Here is a 13010-nt window from a genome sequence, read left to right as displayed (position 1 = left end):
ACCATGTGACACTTCAGCAGCTCTCCACTGGCACCCAGGACCTCCCCTCCTCTGCTAGGATGTCTTCAAGGTAGAGCCAGAGAAGGCCTTTCTTCTGCCTGAGGAAATAATATCCTCTGATGCCTCAACCCCCGTCAGCAACAACAGGCTCCTTGTTTGATGTTTAATGAGGAATGGTGGTTTGTTTTTCCATTGTTGCGCTGCATACAGAGTCTGTCTTGTTATGGGTTCCAATTTAGTTTTTGTCTGCATGTTTTTAATTATACTTTCTCTTTATTTTGTATTTGGTGAGTGTCTGTCTGTGTTCTGCATGTGTGACTGAGGTGAGGTATTCTGCTAGCATGTCATTTCTGTCAGGCTCTTCAGCCTGACTTGTTCTGTTTTCTTAATATTAGGTGTATTGGTGTTTTATGGCCTGGTGTAATATTTAGTGTTGTCTTTTCATAGATAAGGTTGCTATTGTTTGAGTGCTGTTTTTGTAAGGGAAGTTTACTATATTGTAATACAGTTTACTTAAAGCTTTCTGACGGCCACCATGCTTTACAATAGTCCCAATTACATATGGCTGCAGGTGTCTTTTTTTTTATTTTGCAGAGTTTTCTGGTTGGTACCACAGCAGTGCATGTAATTAATACACATATTATAAGTGATATTTTTACCTTAGAACACTGAACATTCTTTTTCATGTAAAATGTTATTATAAATGCATATTTTTAAATTATTTGTGGGAAGGGTGGGGCTTGGATTGTGTGCAAAGCTGTAAGATTCACCTATGATACCTAATACCCTTGCACCAATGCTGCACTACCTCCACAAGAGAAAGCACGATTCCATCTGGAGCTGTGCTGCTTTGGGTTAGTGGCTCTCCCCAGTCTTGGCCAGGGCTGAATTTTCTCTTTGTCTAAACCCAGGGACAGTGGTCCCCCCCCTCCCCTGGAGTCGGTAGGCAGAGCACAGCCTGGGAACCATAAAAGCAGCAGACTGTGTAGCCTGCAGTCAGTGGGTATGCACTAGAGTGGTGGGAGGGTTGTGAAGTGGAGGCAAGCTACAGAAACAGGAACCAAGGAGGTAAGCCAGGAGAAAATGCTTATGCAATGTTGGGGAGGCTTCTGTCTGAGGTGACTGTATTGAGCTCTGAGAGAAGCAGTTGGCTGTGGAGCCAGCCAGTCTCCTAGAGAATGAGATTGGGAAAGGGCTGGCAGCAAGCAAGAAATGTACACCTTGATGCAGTAGTGCTGTATTGGTGCTTTTAAAAAAAGCCTTAAAACTTAAAAAAAAAAACAAAAAAAAAAAACTTTAAAAAATTTTAAAAATTTTAAAATTTTAAAAATTTAAAAAAAACTTTAAAAATTAAAAAAAAACTTAAAAAAAACTTAAAAAAAAAGACTTAAAACTTGGCTTTTCTCTCAAGCCTACGATTGAGTACTATTCACAAATCGCTCCTCCAGGTCTATGCCATATAATACCTCTTAGCTCAACAACTAAAGAATTAATTTTCCAATCCCTCTTGTCTATTTTGCAGATACCTTATTCATAATTGATTCATTTTAATAGCCTGTATATAACATTTCTATTACTACTGTTGTTGTTTTAATGTTATTTGTTATTAGTATTTATTCAATTTTCTCCAAGTTCATTTTCCTGTTCCATGTAAGACACACATGTTAAGTCACTCCAATGTTATATGTAAACCGAAGTGATTAGCAACATTGTTGCTAGAACTTCGGTATATAAAAAAATGTTAAATAAATAAATAAATAATTATTGGGGTGCTCACTGTAAGCAGTACAAAAGTAGCATATTGGAGAGTGAATGTGTGTATCAGACTAAGTGAGAAACACACATCCATACATACTTTGTCTGTGAGAGTGTGTGTAGGTATTTTTCTCTCTGACACACACTCTCTCTCTCTGTGGAACAGGGGCTGTAGCTCTGCTGCCCCCTGATCTAGAATGTCCTCAACTTCTTGGTTATTTAGGAAAGAAACATTTTATTTTGGAGATATTTTGGCTCAATGCTACTAGATTCCAGGGTTGACTTAGGTACTTTTGGGAGCTGTTGACACATCTGCTGCAGGGAAAGTGCATGAGGGCGACAGATACCCTATGGGCCAGTTTTGAAAAAATCCCCAGGGACTGATATTTTCTTGCAATCCGTCCCTGGGTATTTTTTTTTTTTGGTTCCCAAGCAAAGTCTCTTTATTGAGAAAAATGACAAAGAGAAAATCTGCAGTTCGTTTACAGTTTCTTAAAAAAGGCAAATCACGTGACAATTCAGGTGCAGTTCTCTTATGGATAGTAACTTCCAAGCAGATGACAGCAACCAATAAGCCCACTCCTCTCTTCCCTCTTTTGCTGCTACAGGCTTGACTCACGAATGCTGTGGGTAAAAGTGTCTCAGTTTGGGAGGTCAGAACAGATACAGCCTATGTTAGGGACTCACTCAAATCAGACATTTTGTTAATTAATTGTCATCAGAAGCAGCTTAATCAGAACAAATGTCATTAGAAGTTGCCTGGATTGGCCACTGTTGGAAACAGAATGCTGGGCTGACCCAGTATGGCAATTTCTTATGTTCTTAAGTAACCCGTTCACTGGACAAGTTCCTTTTAGAAATGTGCACATGAAATAGTTTGGACGAGCCATATAAGAGACTCAGCTAACCAGGCCTCCTGTCATTTCGCTTCCCATGCTTTCCAGGGTGTGCCTCAGTCCCAGGCTCAGCACGCAATCAGCAGCCATGGCCGAGAGATGCTACATTTATTGTGTAGACGCGCACGTATCCGTGCCGAACACGACCGTCGAGCGGCAGCAGTGCGCCACGCGCCAAGCGGGGCTCGCCACTCCTCCAGAAGAAGCCCGTGCGCCCATGCGCTCCCAGAACGCCCCGCACTGCCACCACAAGGCCGCGGCGCGAGGCATCCTCCCCCTCCCCCTTTCCAGGAAGGCGGTCGACGCCTTCGCGAACTCTACAGCGCCACCTTTTCTCTTCACAGCATAGCGGCCGGGGGGGGGGGGTGGCTGAGAAAAATTCGCCATAATAGGAAACAATACATACAACCTCCGCCCCCTTTTCAGTTTATACTTTTCTTTCTTAACACGTCCATATTAATAAACACTGCAGAATAAGGAAGGCGAATTGTAATACGTAACGAGCGCGAGGGGGTTGGGGAGGCGTTACTGGCGGTGACGTCAGAGGAGGCGCTTCAGGCCGCCGGCAGGCAGAGAGGGTCGGACGTGGGCTCGGGCGGGGGGGGAACAGACCGGATCGGTGCTCTCGGCAGGCGCAGACCGTCAGCGATGGGGAACCGAGTGGCCCGCGAGGACTTCGAGTGGGTCTATACCGACCAGCCACACGCAGACCGCAGGAAGGAGATCCTGGGTGGGTTGCAGATCTTTCCTCCCGCTTTTCTTCATGCGTTGTTCTCCCGCCGTCTTGGGGGCTCTCCTGCCGCCGGCTCGGGGTGTGGGAGCCGGCAGCTTAGTTTTTCCTCCCGCGATGAACTGCACCGGCCCCAGAGCCTGAGCGCAGCGAGTGGCTCTGAAACCTCTTTGGTTTGCTTGATGAGACTGGGCCAGAGGATAGGAAGGGGGATATTTTGTGCATTAGTCATTCGTTTTGGCTTTTTCTGTGTGTGTTTTTCTTGCAGATGTGTATGTGGGCCGGGCGGGTCTTGCAGATAAAGATATGGAGTCGGGGTTCGCAGCCCGTCCCCTTACTCTCCAGAGCTGGAGTTTAAAGAAGGGGGAGGGGGGTGTGTGGCAGAGCCAGGTTGGAAAAAGTAAAAGGGAAAACGTGGCTTGGGGTGATGGCTCCCGGCCTGGCGAGTCCGTTATGTGGGAAGGGAATCGGCGCTGGGCTCTCTGCCGCCTATCTTCGGCTTACACGCGATACTTTATTATTATTATTATTATTATTATTATTATTAATATTACAGACGGTGAGGCTGAACGAGTCTTACGTGCTCGCCCTGGGTGGGTGAGGATGGGGGTTCGCGTAACGGGCGCGGTCCCCCTCCTCATCTCCGGGGAAAGGCTGAGAGCTCGCGGGAGGGGGAGGGGAAGGACTTACTGGAAGCTGAATTGCATGAGTTAGGGCGGGAGCCCCACGGTTGGTTTGTTGTTGGGGGGTTTTTTTTGTTTTTCTTTTTTTAAGTAGACGTTTTCTGCTGCTTTCTGCTTTATCCCAGGTGGGAGGAATAGCTCAGGGGGTTAGCGTGGAAGACTGCAATCAGGTTCAAATCCCGTTGACTCACCTTGTGACCTTGGGCGAGTCGTGTGTCGCCCCCCCCCCCCCCCCCGCCTCTGGTAGCGACGCGGGGGCCGATACAATAAGGTGCCGGGCACAGTTTAACCCGCCGAGTTTGTGCACAAACTTTACTGGCAATCTACCCAAGGGCTTTTCATGCTTTATGATTGCGTTAGCTATTACCCCCGCCCCCCACTCCCGTATCGCAAGAGGTGCTTACCTCATGTTTTCTTAGGATTAGAAACTTTTTAGCCCGAGGTAAAGTTTAGATGGCTAATGTTAAGCTGCTGGTGGAAACTGGCGGTATTCCATGGGCAGCAAATGTGTTTTGTGCGCCTAACTCGCTTTAGGTCTGGAAAACATGGTTTTTGTGTACAAATCATGTATTCTATACATAAAATGATATATTTTTGTGCACATAAATCATTTTATAACTATTGTGTTAGCTTACTGCAGGCGGCATTAAAAAAATATAGCTTGTGCTTTAAACTGCACAATTTTAATACTCAGCTTTTTGGATTGGCCATGTAGATTGTAAAAGATGGAATATAAATAAAAATAAATCAATATGCATGCCTTTGTTTAACTGGCTGAGGTAATCTGGTGCCATATTACCCAATATTACAGAAACTCTCAACAGGATAGATGCTATGAGAAGGGTTAGACTATTGTAAAATTTGGCAGCTACTTTTGGTATTTCTAAACATGAACATATTACACCTTTTTATTTCAAGAACTCCATTTGTTACAATACACTATAGAGTTGTTTTCAAGATCCTCGCTTATGTATAGAGCCCTTTACAGAGGATTTCCTATCAGTTTGGCAAATCTTATGGTTTTGTGTAGACCAGTAAGGGCCCTTAGATCATCCCAACTTGAATTAGTAAAGCTTTCATCTCCTCTTGAAATAAGATTGGAGAATACCAGATAGACTTCTTTTCAGTAGCAGGCACTACATTTGTGGAATAACACCTAGAGAGAAATTATTTAAGATTTAGAAAATGTATTAAATCTTGGTGGTTTACGTGACTTTTTGATTAATTTTATTGACTATTATAGTTACAGGGATTTTAATTGCTTCTGTGTAGTTTGTTTTAGGATATGGCATATTAGCCAATATTGTATGTTTATGTATTTTAAGTCTTGATGTTATTGTATGCAGTTTTGATATGTATGAATACTGATGTATTAAAATTTATATTTATGTTCTCCCTTTTTGTTTTTTTATAATCTCTCTGGCATTGCAATCACATAGTTGGACCTGGAGGGGTGGTGCCCTTGAGCCTTTAGGTACTGGTGTGTCATGAATGCTGCTCCAAACCCTGCCCCAACAGCTGAATCTGGGAATAAAACCATTTTTTTGCACAGCAGTGCTACTGCTAAGCCATCTGGCTCCAGTTCATTTCTTTTCAGATAATTTTGAAAATATCGTCAGACAATTTTAGTAGAGAATTTGCTCTAGGCAGTTCACAACTGTCTGTGTTTTAATACAATAGCAACAGGTTATTTACAAATGATGTCTAGTCTGAGTAAGAAGAAATGTGTATGTCCTACATTAACTGTCTGTGGTGATAATGTTCTCATCAGTGGGCCTCCCCTCAAGAGTTTGAGAGTAGATGGTCTTCTGCTGCTATCACAGATAAGCAGGACCACTTTAATAGGCTCTGAAACCATCAGATCTGACTCTGGCAGTGAAACTTACTGAGAAGAGACTTCAGCTCACCTTCAGGCCGATACAGTAAGAAGCACAAGAAAAGGGGTGCTCCGTGTTGAGCGTCCGCTTTCCCAACATGCGCGTGATCCTGTATTTAAATGAGGGGTTGCGCTAAAAAGGAGGGGCTAGGGACAGTAGCGTGTCCTTAGCACCTCATTAGCAGAAGCCCAGGAGAGGTGGCTGGCAGCAGGTTCAGGAAACCAAAGCTCAATTTTTTGAGCATCGGTTTTCTGAACCCGCTGAAGCCATAGGTTAGGAAAATGGACACTGGTAAAATTGAGCATCTCTTTTCTTAACCTGACCAGCCGGCACATTTTTTACTTTTTTTTTTTTATCATTTTTGTCCCTCCAACTTAATATCACTAGGATATTAAGTTGGAGGATGTACAGAGAAGCAGTATTTCCTAGCATGTAGCAGAAGTTAGCATGGGGCACATTTAAAACTAATCGGAGAAAGGTTTTTTACTCAACGCACAATTAAACTCTGGAATTTGTTGCCAGAGGATGTGGTTAGTGCAGTTAGTATAGCAGTGTTTAAAAAAGGATTGGATAAGTTCTTGGAGGAGAAGTCCATTACCTGCTATTAAGTTCACTTAGAGAATAGCCACTGCCATTAGCAATGGTTACATGGAATAGACTTAGTTTTTGGGTACTTGCCAGGTTCTTATGGCCTGGATTGGCCACTGTTGGAAACAGGATGCTGGGCTTGATGGACCCTTGGTCTGACCCAGTATGGCATTTTCTTATGTTCTTATGGACTCAGGACCAATGGGTATAGTGTACGCCTGATAGCAGTTGGAGACGGATCAGATTTCAATCTGACGTCAGCCCTAGTACATATACCCTTGAAGGAAGTGCAGCTGTTCAGTATTTTCCGTCTCCATAGCAGTTAGGGATTCTATGCACGTTAGCACAGCGTTAGAGTAATTTTACAAAAAAAAAAACTAAATTAAGAAGACATCTTACCTCTAAAGACGAGCCCTGCTCTCCTGCGGTGACACCCGTTGGGTCCCTCCCCCAGTTGAGATTTCCCGAGGTGATTTCCGCAATCCCTCGGAGGTAAGCCTCGGTCCGGCGGCCGACCCTCAGCGGGGACCTAGCCCCTGACATCGGGTGAGGCTGAGAGGTAGCGGGTGCAACCTCGAGTGCGTTGGTGAAGGTATTTTACCCCTCTCCCCCTGCAGCCGGAGACCGCCCGGAACAAAACTGGGAAGCGCTGAGAACAAGGTAAGGTAGCAATCTATTTAAAAGTCTCCGGTCTCTGAAGCTCGAGGAGACGCACAGGTCGCCAGCCGGGACCAGTGCCACTTTGTTGATCTGCCCTAGCAGGGCTAGACCCCGATCGGATCAGAAGGTCCTCCCACGTGAAGATCCTCCGCGTGGTCGCCGTCACTGTTTTGGCTCTGTCCGCCATTTTGATCCGTGCGCACAGCGTCGCGCGCACAAGTACAATGCGGTCAACCGGGCACACAAGCGACGCACATAGCCACGCACTTACTGTGCCGGGTGCATAACTTCGACCTGTGCGCATAACAGCGCGCACATCTCCCCTGCACGCACCAAACCTATGAGCGCAACTTCGCTCACTGGAGCGCACAAGCCATGGCACCACCTGAAAATAAACTCTAAGTTCAGGGCCTTTGCCTAGCATGCCACATTAGAGCTGCACAGCATGAGGAAGTTATGGCCCTGTGTATACAGTGCGAAGAGGCCCTAGGGGACCCAACTTATGGCCCTCCCCAGCCGGTACCGGACCCCAGCCTCTCGAGCAGTATGCCGGACCTAGCATTACACAGCGGGACCCCCCCCCCCTCAAACAGGGCTCCCCAGGGACATGGCGCCCCCTAGTCTAGACCCAGTTTCTATTTCCTGGGTGGAATTCTTCAAAGGTCTGCATACCTTCATCAACATGCAACCGGGGCCTCTTATAATGCAGCCACAGGCTCCACCAGAGGACCTCAACATGCCGGGACACTCTATGCCCAGGGACGTGATCCCACCGCACAGAAGCCCCAACTTTAGGGACACTGACATGTCAGATGAGGAGTCAGAAACCCTGGAAGAAGGGGAACTCCCTCCGGGGCAGAACCCCATCGAACCATGAGACGCTTCTTCACCAAGGACGAGCTTCCAGACCTAGTCACAAACAGCTTAAAAGAGCTTGCCATCCCAGGCACAAGTGCCTTGGGGGGCGAACCCAAGATGAACCCACTATTAGCAGGACTCCGTCAGACCTCCAGCCATTTCCCACTATTACAAGCCGTCCAGCAACTAATTGACCTGGAATGGGATGCCCCAGAAACTACATTCAAAGGGGGCCGGGCTCTGGCATCCATGTACCCCCTGGACCCAGCCGCCAAAGATCTCCTGGCATGTCCGAAAGTGGATGCCATGGTCTGCACAGTCTGGAAGCGCACTACTATCCTGGTGGAGGGAGGAGCAGCACTCAAGGATGCTCAAGACAGACGTCTGGAATCTATCCTCAAACAGTCCTTTGACGTCTCCACTATGTCTTTACAGATCGCGGCCTGCTGTGCAGTGGTGACACACGCCTGCTTATCACAGACCAGGAACAACATTCCTGGGGGAGGCCCTGGAACCAGCTGTAACATTCCTCGTGGACGCCGCTTCAGATTTGGTGTGCACAGCAGCTAGAGGAGTCTTATCCGCCGTGGCAGCCAGAAGAGAAATCTGGCTCCGAAACTGGTCAGCTGACGCATCCTCCAAAACAAGACTCACAAGGATGCCTTTCAAGGGAACACTCCTGTTCGGAAGCGAACTAGAGAAACTAGCCAACAAATGGGGCGAGTCCCCACTGCTACGGCTACCGGAGGACAGGAATAAGAGAAACCAGCGATCCTTCCCCCGGACTTCCAGGGGCAGAAGATCACAGCGCTTCAACCCATATAGAAGCTCATATCAAGCGGCTCACCCCGCAGGCCGGAGCCAGTCCTTTCGGAACAAACACAAAAGGGGAGCCAGCTCGGGCCCAGACCCTAGCCGCACCCCACAATGAAAATCAGCCGACCCATCCAAAGGAAGAAGCCATAGGGGACAGGCTTGCCCTATTCTACCAAAGATGGGTCGAGAGAACTTTGGACAGGTGGGTCCTATCCATCATTCGATAGGGATATTACCTGGATTTCCACCACCTCCCTCCGGACAGGTTTGTGGAATCTCCCTGCCATGACTCTTCCAAAAGAATGGCAGTGGAAGCTATACTGACCAGATTACTAGCCTTAGAGGCTATAACACCGGTGCCTCCACAACAAATAAATACTGGCCATTATTCCATCTATTTTATTGTCCCCAAGAAAGAAGGAACGTTCAGACCTATCCTGGACCTCAAGGCGGTCAACCGTCACCTGAAGATTCCTCGCTTCCGCATGGAAACCCTACGCTCAGTAATAAGGGCGATACAACCTGGAGAGTTTCTTACCTCCCTGGATCTGTCGGAAGCCTACCTATACATTCCAATCCATCAAGAGCATCAGCATTTTCTACGCTTCTCGATCCTGGACCGTTCCGGGCACTACCTTTCGGGTTAGCCACTGCACCCCAGACGTTCACCAAGATCATGGTGGTGGCAGCAACACTGAGGAAGGAAGGAATCCGCGTGCACCCTTATCTAGACGATTTGGCAGATCAGAGCGAAATCCCCAGAGGAAAGCCACCAGGCAACCAACAGAGTCAAAACTCTACTGGAGAGCCTCGGGTGGGTGGTCAACACAAACAAGAGCTGCCTGCAGCCCTCCCAATCTCTAGAATACTTGGGAGTCCGGTTCAACACCAAACAAGACAATGTCATTCTGACACAGATAAGGAGATCAAAATTGATGACCCAGTTGCGATTACTTGTAGGTAATCCCACAGCATGGGATTACCTACAAGTTCTCGGCCTCATGGCATCCACACTGGAAGTAGTTCCATGGGCACGAGCGCACATGAGACCCCTACAACGCTCATTTATTTATTTATTTATTTATTTATTTGAGTTTTATATACCGTCATTCGGTAGAGCCATCACAACGGTTTACAAAAGTATTACTATCACGATGGAATCCACTGTCCCAGAGCTACACAGTACGGCTTCAGCTCCCGGACGGAGTTTGGGCCCAACTACGATGGTGGCTACAAGAAGCCCATCTGAGCCAGGGAACGAGACTATCCTCACCAACCTGGATCCTACTCACCATGGATGCCAGCCTACGAGGATGGGGGAGCAATGGAATGAAGAAGAGTCGGGATGGAACATCAATCGCCTAGAAGCCCGGGCAGTCAGACTAGCCTGCCTAAGATTCGTTTACAGACTCCGAGACAAAGCGGTCAGAGTAATGTCGGACAATGCCACAACAGCGGCCTACATCAACCGTCAGGGAGGAACCAGAAGCCAGCAGGTGTCTCTGGAAATAGACCTCCTAATGTCATGGGCGGAAGTGAATCTTCAAGAGATCTCGGCTGTCCACATTGTCTAGAAAGACAACGTCGTGGCAGACTACCTCAGCAGAGAAAGTCTAGATCCAGGGGAATGGAAGCTGTCAACCACAACATTCCAATTGATAGTAAACCGTTGGGGAACACCAACCATGGACCTCCTGACAAACCGGTCCAACGCCCAAGTACCCAGTTTCTTCAGCAGCAGGCAGGAACCCCAGTGTCGCAATGAAAACACCTCAGACGGTCTTCAGGGTGAAGCGTGCTCTCCCAGGCTTTTGGGAAGGCTGCCCTTTTATTGTAAATGATCTCATAGTATTTGATATGATACATACGTCACATATTTTCCTGCTACAATGTTTTCCACCACAAGTGTTTATGCTGACCTTTTACTACGTGGGTGCAAGTGGGCAGTAGGTGCAAGCGGTCAGTCTTCAGGCAGGGAGGGGGGAGGTCATTAGCTGGTCATGGGCATTTGTATTAAATTATCTAGGTGTGAAAAGCAAGTAGGTCATGAGCTATTCTGGGGCTGCAGAAAAGCTTGCACTAGATGTTTCCTGCTGACTTCCTGTTAGCTGGGGGCTGTTCATATGCTGCGGTCGGAGCAAACATTTTCTTTATACTAAGAGTAGGCCTAAGGAGAAAACAGTCAGACGTGGCAATGGAGTTTTTCTTCCATGACGTGGTTTTCCAGCTGCCTGGAAAGCCAAACTCCTCCCCCACACCCCAGTCCCAGGGAATAGATACCCTGGTACAGACCTGGCCACAGGAGATTCTCATATGCCTTCCCGCCGAGGCCCCTATTGGGCGCGATCATCCACAAGATAGAACACCACAGGGGACAAGTACTGACTGGCCAAGAAGACCATGGTAAGCAGACGTGCGAAGACTGCTGACAGGGAACCCCCTGCCGCTACCTTCACACAGAGACCTGTTCCAACAGGGACCGATCCTCCATGAGGATCCAGCTCGATTCTCTCTTAAGGTCTGACCATTGAGAGGACTTGCTTAAGGAAGAGCGGATACTCGGGGGCAGTAATTGACACCATACTCCGAGCACGCAAGTTCTCCACATCCTTAACATACATAAGGATTTGGAGAGTATTCGAAGCCTGGTGCGAGAACCATGACATCATACCACGCTAAGTCAAAATTCCTGCGATTTTGGAACCATCCAGTTACACACAGTTCCGTCGTTCCTCCCCAAAGTGGTGTCTCACTTCCATCTCAACCAAACCATCTCGCTACCATTGCCAGATGAGCATAAGAATTCAGAAGAGGCTCAGTCTACGCCATCTCAACGTCTGCAGACTCCTGGTCCAATACCTGGAAAGGTCGGAATCCATACGAAAGATGGACCATCTATTCGTCCTTCGGCGGGAAGAAGCAGGGGGAAGTGGTCTTGCGAGCAACCTTAGCCCGCTGGATCAAAGAAGTCATCAAGGCGGCCTACATAGAAGCAGGCAAGCCACCGCCTTTACAAGTCAAGGCCCATTCTACTAGAGGCCAGGCAGTGTCCTGGGTGGAAACCAAGATGCTGTCACCCGCTGAGATCTGCAGGGCGGCGACTTGGTCCTCCATCCACACCTTCTCCAGGTTTTACCGCCAGGGTGCTCAGGCGCAGGAGGACACAGCATTTGCAAGGGCAGTACTAAGTGGGTCATGGGCAGCCTCTCACCTGGTTCAGGAGTAGCTTTTATGCATCCCATTGGTCCTGAGTCCATCTGCTACACGCTAGGAAATGGAGAAATTACTTACCTGATAATTTCATTTTCCTTAATGTAGACAGATGGACTCAGCATCCCACCCACGGCTGCCGTTACTCATGGAATTCTTGGGGGACATCCCCGGGAGCGAGTGATTAAAGGCCAATACTGTAAAGTGTGCTCGGCTGAGCACACTTTACAGTATTGGCCTGCTTCAGAGATAAAGCAGTTGCAGTACTAAGTTTGTGAGCTCCAAATATTATAATGACAATTTACAAGTTCTTACTATACCTCCATTTTAAGTTCTTCTGCAATAAAAAGTATATGTGAAACAATTCCATGTTCTTGAAATACAGTGATAAGCAAAGTAGGAAGACTAATTCTGACTCAGTGTGTGAAATAGTATGTGAACCCTTAAGTTTCCTTAACACAATTAATTGGCGAATTAGAATCGGGTGCTTAAATAACATTGAAGTAAACCATCCTGCAGAGTAATATTGCAAAGCTGAGATATTCTGTATAAATGTCCAAAAGTTTTTGAGTTTGGTATTTACTCTTTACCTTTAAAATTTAGTGGCAGCTCATCATATCATGATCTGAAGAAATTTCTAAGGACCTATGAAGAAGAGTAGTTGATGCTCATCTAACATTTGGGGTTCCATCCATCCACTGTCACATATTTTTTTGAATTAATGCAAACTACAATTGGAGGAGGGCGTCCTTTGAACTAGGAATGCAATATATATATAAGCTAAAAATTAAAATTTAGCATTTCTTAGCCATCAGACCAGGTGGATCCAGAGAGACAGAGCCTGGACAGGAAGGTGACTGTGTGTGGATGAGAGACAGAGCCTGGACAGGGAGGTGACTGTGTGTGGATGAGAGACAGAGCCTGGACAGGGAGGTGA

The 13010-nt window shown here is 47.1% G+C and overlaps 1 protein-coding gene across 1 annotated transcript in view; it reads left to right on the top strand.

Moving 5' to 3' along the window:
* Nucleotides 1-2880: 2880 nt before the first annotated feature.
* The window catches only part of DEGS1 (delta 4-desaturase, sphingolipid 1), a 33999-nt gene continuing 23869 nt past the window's right edge, over nt 2881-13010 (top strand). Inside the window, 1 exon segment of the mRNA XM_029593098.1 lies at nt 2881-3381. Within this exon segment, the coding sequence (XP_029448958.1) occupies nt 3300-3381 (82 nt within the window). The 5' untranslated portion in view covers nt 2881-3299.

The sequence above is a fragment of the Rhinatrema bivittatum genome, chromosome 3 (assembly GCF_901001135.1).
Source record: "Rhinatrema bivittatum chromosome 3, aRhiBiv1.1, whole genome shotgun sequence".
In the NCBI taxonomy this organism is placed as follows: Eukaryota; Metazoa; Chordata; class Amphibia; order Gymnophiona; family Rhinatrematidae; genus Rhinatrema; species Rhinatrema bivittatum.
Note: the sequence above shows the minus strand (reverse complement) of the source record. Positions and strands in the feature narration are given on the sequence as shown.